Source organism: Rhinoraja longicauda, chromosome 1, assembly GCF_053455715.1.
Source record: "Rhinoraja longicauda isolate Sanriku21f chromosome 1, sRhiLon1.1, whole genome shotgun sequence".
NCBI lineage: Eukaryota > Metazoa > Chordata > Chondrichthyes > Rajiformes > Arhynchobatidae > Rhinoraja > Rhinoraja longicauda.
This window is the reverse complement of record NC_135953.1, coordinates 131,878,583-131,893,985: the sequence shown is the minus strand read 5'-3', so window position 1 is coordinate 131,893,985 and position 15,403 is coordinate 131,878,583. Positions and strand designations below refer to the sequence as shown.

General features: G+C 46.3%; 1 protein-coding gene across 3 annotated transcripts in view; it reads left to right on the top strand.

Annotated features, from left to right (window-relative positions):
- Nucleotides 1-15,403, top strand: part of LOC144597435 (E3 ubiquitin-protein ligase MARCHF1-like) — a 393,741-nt gene that overhangs the window by 219,689 nt on the left and 158,649 nt on the right. Inside the window, exon 1 of one of the 3 annotated variants that reach the window (XM_078406861.1) lies at nucleotides 6,497-6,541. The exons of the other annotated variants lie outside the window; for them this stretch is intronic. Coding sequence (XP_078262987.1) covers nucleotides 6,512-6,541 — 30 coding nt within the window. The 5' untranslated portion in view covers nucleotides 6,497-6,511. Of the gene's footprint in view, nucleotides 1-6,496; nucleotides 6,542-15,403 lie in introns of those variants that run through there. 3 annotated transcript variants of the gene reach the window in all.

Below are 15,403 nucleotides of genomic sequence, written 5' to 3'. Positions count from 1 at the left end.
ATATTATCCTCCAACACTTTCGTCACCTCCAATGGGATCCCACTACAGGCCACATCTTCCCAATCTCCATCCCTGTCTGCTTTCCGCAGCGACCGTTCCCTCCGATGCCCCCTGGTCAACTCGTCCCTTCCCACCCAAACCACCAGGTACTTTCCCCTGCAACCGCAGGAGATGCAACACCTGTCCATTTACCTCCCCCCTCGACTCCATCCAAGGACCCAAACAGTCTTTCCAGGTGAGGCAGAGATTCACCTGCACCTCCTCCAACCTCGTCTATTGTATCCGCTGTTCCAGGTGTCAACTTCTCTACATCGGCGAGACCAAGTGTAGACTTGGCGATCGTTTCGCTGAATACCTCTGCTCAGTCCGTCTCAACCAACCTGATCTCCCGGTGGCTCAGTGCTTCAACTTCCCCTCCCATTCCCAATCTGACCTTTCTGTCATGGGCCTCCTCCATTGTCAGCGTGAGGCCCAGCGCAAATTGGAGGAACAACACATCATATTTCGCTTGGGCAGATTACGCCCCAGCGGTATAAACATTGACCTATCTAACTTCAAATAGTCCTTGCTTTCCCTCTTTCTCCATCCCCTCCCCCTTCCCAGTTCTCACACCGACCTTACTGTCTCCGACTACATTCTATCTTTGTCCCACCCACTCCCCTGACATCAGTCTGAATAGACAATAGACAATAGGTGCAGGAGGAGGGCATTCGGCCCTTCGAGCCAGCACCACCATTCAATGTGATCATGGCTGATCATTCTCAATCAGTATCCCATTCCTGCCTTCTCCCCATACCCCCTGACTCCGCTATCCTTAAGAGCTCTATCTAGCTCTCTCTTGAATGCATTCAGAGAATTGGCCTCCACTGCCTTCTGAGGCAGAGAATTCCAAAGATTCACAACTCTCTGACTGATAAAGTTTTTCCTCACCTCAGTTCTAAATGGCCTACCCCTTATTCTTAAACTGTGGCCCCTTGTTCTGGACTCCCCCAACATTGGGAACATGTTTCCTGCCTCTAATGTGTCCAACCCCTTAATAATCTTATATGTTTCGATAAGATCTCCTCTCATCCTTCTAAATTCCAGTGTTTACAAGCCTAGTCGCTCCAGTCTTTCAACATATGACAGTCCCGCCATTCCGGGAATTAACCTAGTAAACCTACGCTGCACGCCCTCAATAGCAAGAATATCCTTCCTCAAATTTGGAGACCAAAACTGCACACAGTACTCCAGGTGCGGTCTCACTAGGGCCCTGTACAACTGCAGAAGGACCTCTTTGCTCCTATTCTCAACTCTTCTTGTTATGAAGGCCAACATTCCATTGACTTTCTTCACTGCCTGCTGTACCTGCATGCTTCCTTTCAGTGACTGATGCACTAGGACACCCAGATCTCGTTGTACGTCCCCTGTTCCTAACTTGACACCATTCAGATAATACTCTGCCTTCCTATTCTTACCACCAAAGTGGATAACCTCACACTTATCCACATTAAACTGCATCTGCCATGCATCCGCCCACTCACACAACCTGTCCAAGTCACCCTGCAACCTCATAGCATCTTCCTCACAGTTCACACTACCACCCAGCTTTGTATCATCTGCAAATTTGCTAATGGTACTTTTAATCCCTTCATCCAAGTCATTAATGTATATTGTAAATAGTTGAGGTCCCAGCACCGAGCCTTGCGGTACCCCACTAGTTACTGCCTGCCATTCTGAAAGGGACCCATTTATCCCCAGGGTCTCGACCCGAAACGTCACCCATTCCTTCTCTCCAGAGATGCTGCCTGTCCCGCTGAGTTTTCTCCAGCTGATTGTGTCTATTTTCGGTTTCAACCAGCATCTTCCAGGTCCTTCCTGCACAGTTGATGCACTCACTAAGATTCCCACATGTGAAATGAGAAACGGGAGGAAACACTGTTTAATTAAATGCGTCTGGGGTAGTTAAGCTGCATGCCAGATCAGGAAGCCAAACTGTCGTGTTGATTTGCCGTGACTCACGAGGCTTTGTCTATACGTCGGCTGCCAGTAACGGCATTGCCAGTGGGTGAGAAATGAATTATTTTTATTATTTTTGAATCTACACTTTTAGAAATCAGCAGCATGTATCACAGCATGATTCCAGTCCTGTACGCTTATGATGGGGCAGGCTGCTGTAATCCAAGCTGTAGGTAACTGAGGACGTGGTAGCAAAGGCGAATATCCATATTTCAGCTCCTGATTCCCTTTGTGTCAGCTGCTCAGTTATGCGTGTGCACGTATTCACACTCATCTATCTATCACTGTGGATGCAGTTGCCAAGTGTAGACTGTGGTTCTCCGACACTGCTTGATTCTTTTATTCCCTCAAATGCCACATTCCTTTTTACAGAAGTAATATACTCGCATGCCAGGTGCAGTATTTGATTGTGTAGGAATGGAACTGCAGGCGCTGGTTTATACCGAAGACAGACGCAAAGTACTCAGCGAGTCAGGTAGCATTCTCTGGAGAAAAAGGATGGGTGACCTTTTTGGGTCGGGACCCTTCTTCAGACCCTGAGGTATGTCTGAAAATGGGTCTCGACCCGAATCGTCACCCATTCTTTTTCTCCCGACCTGCTGAGTTACTCCAGCACTTTGTGACTATTTGCGGTATAGGATTGCTGTGTACAATGTAGGATTCTTCAGTGTAGAGATACAGTGCTGAAACAGGCCCTTCAGCCAACCGGGTCCACACCGACCAGCGATCCCCACACATGAACACTATCCTACACACACCTGGGACGTTACATTTATACAAAGCCAATCAACCTACAAACCTCTCCGTTTTTGGGAGTGTGGGAGGAAACCGAAGATCTCGGAGAAGACCCACCCAGGTCACGGGGAGAACATACAAACTCCGTACAGACAGCCCCGTGCTGGGGATCGAACCTGAGTCTCCAACGCTGAAAGCACAGTAAGGTAGCAACTCTACCGCTGCGCCACCGTGCCGCCCCACAGTTCTCAAAAGTAACCATAGTTCAGATGCCAAACGTCACCGTATCCTGCCAATATTATTGACGATATCAAAGCCTATACTGGATCATTGCCGTAACATTGAGCCTCTTTCTAATCTGCGTAGCAAAGGCACAGTGTCCGCAACTAAAGAGCAGCACAGTGGCACTGAGGGTAGTGCTACTGAATCAGACCTCCAGCGACCCAGGGTCAGCCAGCGGTGCTGTCTGTGTGGAGTTTGCATGATCTCCCTGTGACGACAAGCATTTCGTGCGGCTGCTCTCAAGTTCCAAACCCGCAACCTGGTAGGTGAATTGGTAACTGTAAAGTAAACTGGCGTAGGTGTTTGGGAAGTGAATCAAGGACATGTTAGTAAGCATGTGAAGGAGAATAGGCTACAGGGCCTGTCCCACTTAGGTGATTTTTTGGGCGACTGCCGGCGACTGTCATAGTCTTAGCAGGTCACCGAAAAACCAGCGACTGGACCCCCCCCTACGGCAATGTCTACGACAAGCTACAACAACCTACCACCTAGTCGACGTCAAGCTCCGGCAAGCTACCGACAACCGGCGACCCAACCGTCGTGACTTAGGACGTCCACCTATGACCGCACCTACGACAACCTACGACCACACAGGCGGCAACCTACGACAACTGAAGTCAACCTATGTCCACCCGCGACAAGCTACGACCCTGTCGGTGACAACTAAAGACAATTCACGCCATTTTGGCCTCCGGTTCTGACGCCGGTACCTGTCGCCGGTTGACGCAGGTAGTCGCCAATGGAATTCACCGAAGTCAGCACTGGTGACAACCTACGTCACCTGGCGACAACCTACGACAGCGCCTACATCAGGAGACGTCAAGCTATGATCATTGGCGTCAAGCCAACAGTCGCCGAAAACATCTCAATATCCAGCGGCGACCAGAGAAAAACGCTACGACTCTTCGGAGATGACTCACGACCGTACAGGCGACACCCCGGCGACCGTGTGGCGACAGCCTAGTCGCCTGTAGTCGCCTAAAGTGAGACAGGCCCTCAGGTTGGTGAAATGGGAATGCTCTGCGATATGCATGGTCTCGATGGGCAAAACGGCAACCTTCTATGCCATGAGGAAATATGGGGGGTAAAATATGAACACCCATATGATTTAGATCTTTTTTAGATTTTTTTTTTTAGATTTAGAGATACAGCGCAGAAACAGGCCCTTCGGCCCACCGGGTCCGCGCCGCCCAGCGATCCCCGCATATATTAACACTATCCTATACCCACTAGGGACATTTTTTGCATTTGCCCAGCCAATTAACCTACAAACCTGTACGTCTTTGGAGTGTGGGAGGAAACCGAAGATCTCGGAGAAAACCCACGCAGGTCACGGGGAGAACGTACAAACTCCGTACAGTACAGCACCCGTAGTCAGGATCGAACCTGAGTCTCCGGCGCTGCATTTGCTGTAAGGCGGTGATGCTGCTTTACCATCTCTTGCCAGCAGTATTTCAGGGCATGTCTCTCAAGCCGTCTTGTGAGATGTTCTGCCCTGTCAGTGACCTCTTCAAAATTGGTTACACAGCTGGGCATTCACCTGAGTTTCCACTGGTGTGTGCGACAGCAGAAATCTGGGCAGATCTAGGATCCGTACTTCCAAATTTGGAATCCTGACGTTTGGGTCGGTGTTCCTTTAGGGAGAGCAGCAGAGAGCAAATCAATTAGTCCTTTCTGGAAAGGTCTTTCCGGACTGGAACGAGACCTGATGCAGGAGATTCCCTTAGATGGAGGCAACTCAGGCAATGATATCATTGGTTGCGACATTGATGTGGAAGATGTAGTTCCAGTGAAAGGTTGATATTTGGCCTGACGTCTCACTCAAAATGTGTAGGAAGGAACTGCAGATGCTGGTTTAATCCAAAGATAGATACAAAAAGCTGGAGTAACTCAGCGGGACAGGCAGCATCCCTGGAGCGAGGGAATGGGTGACGTTTCGGGTCGAGACCCTTCTTCAGACTGAAGAAGGGTCTCGACCCGAAACGTCACCCGTTCCTTCGCTCCTGGGATGCTGCCTGTCCCGCTGAGTTACTCCAGCTTTTTTGTGTCTATCTTCGTCTCAGTCAAAACCTCGGAGTGATGCCATTGTTTTAACAAACAGCTGTAATCATATTCCACTCATTTGAGGTAGAGGAGTTTGAAAACAGTGACCAGCAAGGACATCTTCTTTCCGGCAACCATCAGGCTTATGAACACTCCACAGTACTTCATGTCAGCGACTATGAACTTCTATAGACTGTGTCTTTGGTTGCACTACACACTTTGGCTTTTGCACTATTATGATCACCTAGTATTATGGTTATTTATTTACTGATTTAAAACAAAAATTACTATATATTATCAGTGAGTATTATGTTTACGGGGCGAATCAGCTACAGCAAGTAAGAATTTCATTGTTCCCTAGTCAGTACCTATGACAATTAAATATTTGTGACTCTCTGGATTTGACTCTCCAGGCGATAGGCTTTCTCTAAGCCAGGCAGTAGATTCAAACTTCAAGGTAAGGAGGGTGGAATTTGGTCCTTGATGAAAACATGATGCATGGATCTTTTCATGAGTCAAGAGTGTTTTCTTGTCATTACTAGACCAAGTGGACCCGTTGGGCCCAAACCTCTCCTGCATTGGTGCAGCACCCTCTCCTCTCCTTCCCCCCTCACCTCTCCCCTCCTTCCCCCTTCTCCTCTCCCCTCCCCCTTCCCCTCCGCCCCCACTCCATCCCCTTCAACCTCCCTCCTCCCCCCTCCCTCCCTCCCCCTCCCCCTTCCCCTCCCCCCCCCCCCCCACTCCATCCCCAGGAGATAGATTTAAACTTTAAAATGTGAATAACTTAAAAAATATAACACCAAATTCAATGAAACCTCTTCCATTCGCACCAAAGGGATGACGGTGAGTAAGGTGGGCCTAAAATTGTTGCGCTATCGTGTACCGTTTTGGCTGTAGTTCAGGAACAAACAAACAAACAAGCAGGAGTTTTAGTATGTAGCTGTTCCAGATAGAACCATGAAATTCTTACTTGCAGCAGCACAACAGAATATGGAAACATGGTAACACTGTAAACAATGTAATGTAATATCTTTCAAACATGGCCCAAATCATTTAGCCATGGGAAGCCCCCATCCATGCAGCAGGTCAGCCTGGGGAGTTTGGATGAAGCAGTCTAGCAGTGCACCACTGTGGTAAATCATTGGGTGGCAGCAGTGGCTTACTCTCCCTCCCCCAGCACAGCGCCCGCTGGTAAAGCAATATATTTGGATATAAAAATAGAATTCAATCTGACAGTTTGATGAAGTGTGCGCGAAGAAGAGGTGAGCAGATTTACCTGCACGCTACCTGCTGAGCTGCAAGGTTGAAATAAGAAACCTCGCCTTATGCTGGAGGCCCTGATCTCGCTGGGCTATGATCCCAGTGGGGAAGTTGGAGTCGAACCCTCCGCAGTTTGCTAATCAGTGGCAGCGCTTCTCATTTACCTGGGGCCGATCAATGGCCAGCCAGTAACATGAAGAATTCAGCAAATGTTCTGCATGAGGTATGTAGTCCCTAAAATACAATACGAGAATGATAGGCTTGTATAGGCTTGTATACACTGGAATTTAGAAGGATCTTATCGAAACGTATAAGATTATTAAGGGGTTGGACACGTTAGAGGCAGGAAACATGTTCCCAATGTTGGGGGAGCCCAGAACCAGGGGCCACAATTTAAGAATAAAGGGTAGGCCATTTAGAACGGAGATGAGGAAAAACTTTATCAATCAGAGAGTTGTGAATCTGCGGAATTCTCTACCTCAGAAGGCAGTGGAGGCCAATTCTCTGAATGCATTCAAGAGAGGGCCAGATAGAGCTCTTAAGGATCGCGGAGTCAGGGTGTATGGGGAGAAGGCAGGAACGGGGTACTGATTGAGAATGATCAGCCATGATCACATTGAATGGCGGTGCTGGCTCAAAGGGCCGAATGGCCTACTCCTGCACCTATTGACTATTGTCTATTGATACCTGGATTTGGGGGCATCAGCTACAGGGACAGACGTGGATTGTTTTCTCTCGAGGTTGTGGGGAGACCTGATAGAACTGTATAAAATTATGAGAGGCGTAGATAGCATAAGAGTCAGAATCATTTTGTCCCAGGATGGACAAGTCAAATACTAGAGGGCAGAGCTTTAAGATGAGAGGAGCAAAGTATAAAGGAGATGAGCAGGGCAGGTTTATTATACAAAGGGCAATGAGTGCCTGGAACTCTGTGCCAGGGGTGGTGGGTGAAACAGATATGATAGCAGCATTTAAGAGACTCTTGGATATGCAAGGAATGGAGGGATATGGATTACTGTGGCTGCGACTCCACGTTCGGAGGCTTCGGCCGCGGGCTCTGCGGACCGCAACATCGGGAGCTCGCAGGTCCCTGGCTGGTGACCGGCTTTCGGGAGCTCCAGCCATAGCAGCTTCGACCGCCCCGAATCGCAAGGCTCGATTGACACGTTCGCAGGACCTTCATTGCCCTGCGTGGCTCGGCCGCGGCACCTTCCAACGCCCGGTGGGGACTCAGGACCTTCATCGGCCTGCACGGCTCGGCCCTGGGACTTTCCATCGCCCGGCGGGGGCTTCAGGAGTCGGGAGGGGGGGAGGAGGGAGGATAAGGGATGTTGAGAGGGATGGAGTGGGGGAGTGGGAGGGGGGGGGAGGGCGAAGTTAGGGGGAGTGGAGGGAGGGGGAGGGAGGGGAGGGGGGAGGAAAGGGAGGAGGGGGGGAGGAGAGGGTGCTGCACCAATGCAGGAGTGGTTTGGGCCCAACGGGTCCACTTGGTCTAGTTTGTATTAGATTTCTAAACCAAGGAAAATGGTAAAGACCCACAGATCAGTCAGTTACTGTAACATGATAGTTTACATGTATCAGACATCTTTCACCATTTTTGCATCTTTCTGATTTTTACCCTCAAGGGCAGGAGCTCTTTTGATGTTGCTCGTCCATAAAAGAGCTCAGTTTCTTCTGTCTTCCCCTCATTACCCTTGTGTAGGAAGTCTGGTAAAATATCCTGGCCTAGAAATTGAAATACATTGTGCGTTTCTTTAGTGTTTAACAATTGAAAACCGTTTTCTTTTTCCAGGGTGAAATGCGATAATAACTCATTTACCTCACTCGAAAAACGTAACCAGCCACTTCCTGATGTGAATCATCCCCGCTAAATTCAGATCATCTCTCCCACCATAAGTCAGCTTGAATGTAGTTGTATTGACATAGTTTTGAGATAAATGGCTGGATATTTAAAAGCATAGAAGCTTCTTCTTGCAGAGGGTGGTGGCTCTCTTGATATCTCTGCCCCAGATAGTTGTAGAGAGAGGCTAGTTCAATACGAGTATTTAAAGTAGAGGTTGATAACTTTTCGAAAAATTGTGGGATTGAGGGCTTTGTGTTCTGGCACAGAGTGGAGTTTCACTAGTCACATCCCTTCGTTATCACCTCCTCTGCAGTTAACAATGGACCATTGTGCGCTCCTTAGCCATCGGTGGCGGCTCTGATCTGTTCTGAACCACTTCATACCTCTGGTTTCCCTCTTCCCTGAATCTTAGTCTGAAAAAGGGTCGCGTCACCTATTCCTTTTCTCCAGAGACGCTGCCTGACCTGCTGAATTACTCCACCATTTTGTGTCTCTTTTTTGGGTGTAAACCAACATCTGCAGTTCCTTCCTACACACGATTCTTTCTCTAAAGCCTTTGGCTTGGAGATTTTGTTGCACTCAGTCACAATCACGTTGCTTTGACTTAACAATGACCGTCATGTATCATAAAATTTCAAGTCTGTAAAGTGTCGAAAGCACACAAAGAGGTTTTTATGATGGGATAACAGTTGTAACGTATTGTGGTTGTCATACAAATGTGAAATGGGAGCAATGAGAGCTGATTCTGACACCCAGCATCCAGGGCCACAGAAGCCCTCAGATGCCCCAGATGTCTTGTTAACAACAGCATTACTGCCCAGAAATTCACTTGCCTAATGATATTTAGTTGATTAGTGTGGGTGTCAGGGGTTTTGGGAACAACATGGGAGTGTGTGGTTGTGATGGAAAGATAGACCAGCCATGATTGATCTATGGCTCAATCATGATCCACGATCATGATTGTGGTCATGATCACATCATGATCATGGGCTGAATGGCCTAATTCTGCTCCTTTAACCAAAGATACAAGAGGAACAAGCTGGACCACTCCGTTGAAGTCGCCTATACTGAAATGTAGTACGCAACGGAGCGTAACGTCTGCCATTTTAGTAAGCAAAACCCGCCGTTCGCTCTGCCTCTCGCAGTGTAATCAGTGTTTTGGGGGAACAGTATGTGTGATGATACCATTAAAATGCAGAATATATCTCATCTATCAATTGACAGATTTTTGGTATTTTTCTTTTTAAATGTTTCTGCAAGTTTCTGCCTACTAAAATGGCGCCATGGCATACTACGGTTTTTAGGGTCAAGTGGTCTATCTTGTTCCTCTAGTATCTTTGCCTTTAACCTAGGAATTTATGAAGTTTTGTATGTCAACAAAATACCATTGAAAGTAAGTTTATCCAGAACATAATAAGTTAACCAATTCCACAGCATGTCTGGGATTCTCAGAATGGCAGGATTCTGCACTCTGCATTTTTTTTCTATTGAGCATTGCAGAAGAATTTGAACCCAATTTTGCAACAAATGGCCATCATTAGACATGGCAAAGGCCTTGTCATCTCCACAGTACTGGGCATAACTGGAATATTGCTGGGCAAGCGTCATAATTAGCATTAATCTCTGCCTTGACTTCCGCGGGATGTCATCTACACCCTTTTGCCTCTATCATTTTAATTTCCATTCCCCTGAAGCACTCTGATTCAGCCACCGACCTGTCACTCTGCATTGAAAGCACCAGTCTCCTTATTTAGCTCCCTCTACCAACTTAACATCATCCCTGATCCACCGTCCCAGATGCTGTGCCCGAAATCCTCCCAGTAATGCCAATCCCCTCTTCACCACCAGATTCAGGGACAGTTTCCTCCCAGCTGTTATCAGGCAACTGAATCGTCCTACCACACCCAGAGAGCAGCGCTGAACTACTATCTATCTCTTTGGTGACCCTCGTGCTATCCAAAGATACTAGAGGAGCAAGATGGACCACTCCGTCGAAATCGCCTATACTGAAGTCGCCTATACTATAGAGCAAGACAGACCACTCGACCCTAAAAACCGTAGTATGTCATGGCGCCATTTTAGTAGGCAGAAACTTGCAAAACATTTAAAAAGAAAAATAACAGATGAGAAAACATTTCTTCACACAGAGAGTGGTGAGTCTCTGGAATTCTCTGCCACAGAAGGTAGTTGAGGCCAGTTCATTGGCTATATTTAAGAGGGAGTTAGATGTGGCCCTTGTGGCTAAAGGGATCAGGGGGTATGGAGAGAAGGCAGGTACAGGTTACTGAGCTGGATGATCAGTCATGATCATATTGAATGGCGGTGCAGGCTCGAAGGGCCGAATGGCCTAATCCTGCACCTATTTTCTATGTTTCTATGTTTAGTACGCAAAGGAGCCATTTTAGTAAGCAAAACCCGCCGTTCGCTATGCCTCTCGCAGTGTAATCACTGTTTTGGGGGAACAATATGTGTGATGATACCATTAAAATCCAGAATATATCTCATCTATCAATTCACGGATTTTTGTTATTTTTCTTTTTAAATGTTTTGCAAGTTTCTGCCTACTAAAATGGCGCCATGACATACTACGGTTTTTAGGGTCGAGTGGTCTGTCTTGCTCTATTATCTTTGGTGCTATCCTTGGTCTGACTTTGCTGACTTTACCTTGCACTAAACGTTATTCCCTTGTCATGTATCTATACATTGTAAATGGATCGATTGTATTCATGTATTGTCTTTCTGCTGACTGGTTGGCATGCAACAAAAGCTTTTCACAGGGAATGGCCTGATATGTATCATGTGCTGGCTAATGAGTTTAATTTATCTTGGCATTATGCTTGGTGCAGACATTGTCGGTCAAAGGGTCTGTTCCCGTGCTGTACTGGTCTATGCTCTATAATGTAGCACGAGGGAGAAAGCTGTAAGAGAGAGCTTAGGGCAGAACAAAGTCTGGCAAGTGATAATGGATACTAGCCAGGATGGTGATTTTTTATTTATTTTTTTAGATTTAGAGATACAGCGCGGAAACAGGTCCTTCGGCCCACCGAGTCCGCGCCGCCCAGCGATCCCCACACATTAACACTATCCTACACACACTTGGGACAATTTTTACATATTACCCAGTCAATTAACCTACATACCTGTACGTCTTTGGAGTGTGGGAGGAAACCGAAGATCTCGGAGAAAACCCACGCAGGTCACGGGGAGAACGTTCAAACTCCGTACAGACGGCGCCCGTAGTCAGGATCGAACCTGAGTCTCCGGCGCTGCATTCGCTGTAAGGCAGCAACTCTACCGCTGCGCCGCCGTGCCGCCCATGAAGTAGGGGACAGAGATGAAAAGGTACAAAAGAGTGTTGAATAAGGAAAGAAGAGGAGTGAAATGAGTGTTTGGGAGACCGACAGAATGGATTTGCTGGCAACTGCGGACTTGCAGGTATTTTCTAAGTTAAGGGCCTGTCCCACTTTAGGCTATTTTAAGGCGACTGCCGGCGACTAGGCTGTCGCCGACAGTTCGCCGGGTGTCGCGGGCATGATCATGAGGAGTTTTCCAAGAATCGTAGAGGATCTCAGCGCGTCGCTGAGAAATCATCCAGAGTGAAATTTCGTGGCGACAGCTGGCTTGTCGGCCAGGCATCGTTGCTTATTGCGGTCGCTGTCGCCTGCTGTCCCCAGGTTTGCTAGGTTCTCTTACATGCATTTAGAAGCACATTATATTAAAATAAGTAAAGTCATTTCAAAATACCATAAAATGCTTGTGTTTAACCAATTTATTTACCGTCAGGATATTTGACAGGTAGATTGGAGGCGACAGTTTGACGGTCAGGTAAGTGTGGGAATTTCGTGATGTTTATGGCCATCAGCCATTACATTTAAAGTGGGCTCCCAACCCAGATATGCAACCCAGAAACCAGATATGCATCCCCCATACATTTTCAAAGAATGCCCACACACTTTTCACAAAAATCCACTTAACCACTTTTTAAATGATTTTTTTTAATACAGCTATTAGTAAACTGGAATTAAATCAAGTTTATGCCTTGTTACAGTGATGCTTGGTTTTTAAGTAACCCATACAATATGTTATAGTTCAAAACTCTCAGGTACTTACCGACTTGTCAGTGATTTCAGTGAAAATTAGGATGCCGGAGAAGCATTGACAGCGTGGGAATTTCGCGATGTTTCCGAAGACGTTGTAATCTCGACCTGACTCGGCATTGTCGTCGGGTAAAAGAAAATTTTGGCGATCTGCTACGACTTTGACAGTCGCCGGCAGTCGCCTTAAAATTGCCTAAAGTGGGACATGCCCTTTATTATTCAGTATTGTATATTGATGAATGTTAATGGTGCATGTTGCCTCTTATATAAGGCTTTTTCAAAGGCATCCTGAAAATCATAACACACAACACTCATCAGTTCTTCCTCATCTGTTTAACCAGATACAGCCTCTACAGTACTTTCATAAATCTAGTTCACTTTGTCTAATCCTGTTGATATGATCTGCTTAGCTCACATAGAACATAGCACATAGAACAAAGAACGTGCAGCATAAGTTTACTAGGTTAATTCCTGGAATGGCGGGACTGTCATATGTTGAAAGACTGGAGCGACTAGGCTTGTATACACTGGAATTTAGAAGGATGAGAGGAGATCTTATCGAAACGTATAAGATTATTAAGGGGTTGGACACATTAGAGGCAGGAAACATGTTCCCAATGTTGGGGGAGTCCAGAACCAGGGGCCACAGTTTAAGAATAAGGGGTAGGCCATTTAGAACTGAGATGAGGAAAAACTTTTTCAGTCAGAAAGTTGTGAATCTGTGGAATTCTCTGCCTCAGAAGGCAGTGGAGGCCAATTCTCTGAATGCATTCAAGAGAGCGCTGGATAGAGCTCTTAAGGATAGCGGAGTCAGGGGGTATGGGGAGAAGGCAGGAACGGGGTACTGATTGAGAAGGATCAGCCATGATCACATTGAATGGTGGTGCTGGCTCGAAGGGCCGAATGGCCTCCTCCTGCACCTATTGTCTATTGTCTAGAACAAAACAGCAAAGGAACGAGCCCTTTAGTGCACAATGTCCAGGCTGAATATCATGCCAAGTTAAACTATTCTTCTCTGCCTGCATGTGGTCCATATCCCTCCATTCTCTTCATATCCATCTGCCTATCCAAAAGTCTCTCAGATGTCTTTAAATAGCCTAATCCCCCTGTTAGTGCCTTGATGTGAAGGAAATAGATGCAGCCAAAATCTTCACTGATATTTTCCGAGTATGCACTGCTGGAAATGACTGCTTATATTTAAAAAATATGATATTGTGGGCATTATCATATCACAAAGATGGTGAAAGGATTGTGCGGGACAGAGGTCAAAATGAGTTTCTACTGGAGCATGCAGACTTTTTCATGGTCTCAGTAAAATATTAGACCAATAAAATGTCAATTATTTCTAAAATAACATGCTGATGGCATGAATTGGCAAAACGTTAACGAAGGTTTCAGAATAGCTTGTAAGCAAATGGAAAATATCATCTGAGTTGCTTGATCAGCTGGAGAATTCATTTATAATATGGTTTATCATATCATATCATATATCATATCATATATATACAGCCGGAAACAGGCCTTTTCGGCCCTCCAAGTCCGTGCCGCCCAGTGATCCCCGTGAGTCCAAAAATAAAATATCAGCTGTGTGATACAGCAATAATGTTTTGGTTATCATAAGACAAATATCACTGCAGTTGCCTAGCTGAATGTTCTATTTCTTTTTCATTTAAATGAAGAGGTTACTCTTGTTAAATGCTACTTAACGTGCATCTCAATTTAACAAGCATGGCACATTGACTCTTCTCAAGAGTGGTTCTAGCCGGGGGAAGTTGACATTTATCAACTTTGGCTCAGGATAGCGCCGATCAAGAAGACTAAGTATTTCTCAAACAGCTGATGAACTATCCATATATTAGTTGCAGGAGTACAGCTTTCAAACATCTTTGACGTGTTTGAATTGGATAATCGCAGGCTTAATTGCTTGCTTTTAATTAAAGTTGTTATTGCTACGTGTAATTTAAGATGACGTCGTATATAAAGGAGAGATGAACACACGGATAAGATGAAAAATGTAAATGCCCATATAAGGAACATAAACTTACAGATACATGAGAAGAATTATTGTTGTTGTTGTTCGTCCTTCGGGTTCGAAGATGACCATGACTTCACTTTCAGTTGGAGGATTGGTGACTGTGGGTCCTGAAGTGACTGGTGAGGCCAATCCGGGCCCGGAAGGCACGCCCACACGTAGGACACAAGTGGATGGGTGCTGCAGTGGAAGTGGAGGTAGCCCGGGCCTTGCGCGCGGTGCGTTTCCTCTAGGCGTCTGCAGAGAAGAATTATATACAACATGCAGCTCAGAGAAAGGCCATTCAGCCCAACCAATCTTTGTCACCAGTTGCACTTTGAGCTCCCATTAAGCAGGGGAACGAGGATGGGAGCAGTTAAACTAGACAGCTCACTGTCTAGGTTGTGAATAATTCACCCAATTGCAATTCCAATTCCAATTGCAAATACGCAATCACCAACACTTACTGAGTAATTCTGGGCCACTTGGGCCAGTCATACAGTGATCCAGCGTGAAAACAGGCCCTTCACCCCAACTTGTCCACACCGGCCAACATATCCCAGCTACACTAGTCCCACCCGCCTGCATTTGGCCCATATCCCTCTAAACCTGTCCTATCTATGTACCTATCTAAATGTTACTTAAACGTTGTGATAGTACCAAGTGTTGGGCAAGTTTTTGGAATCTATTTAAAACGGTAATGTAAACTTATTTTTTGAATGTTCAGGTTATTCAGGGACAATCGATGTGGATTTGTTCAGGAAGGTCATGAATGGCGAGAAGGGTTTTTGAGAACGTTACAAGGCTGCTCTTTGGGCAGAGTACTTTTGATGCCATCTGCATGAATTATTGTAAGGCTTTTAATAAGACCCACATAACTAGTTGGTCAAAACTTCATGGAATCCAATGTAGTGATATTGAAATTGACTCAGGTGAATGGTTGGATGTGTTTTGTGAATGGGCGACTGACACCAATGAGGCTGGTTCTTGGTCCAATTGCTTTTTATATTAATTTCAGCTTGGAGGGAATTATCAAGAAGTTTCGTTGATAATACAAGAAGTGGGCATGTGGTTGCAAGTGAGGCAGAAAAGTTCAGACTTCAGGAAGAGTGAGAGGGTCCAGTCAGTTGGGCA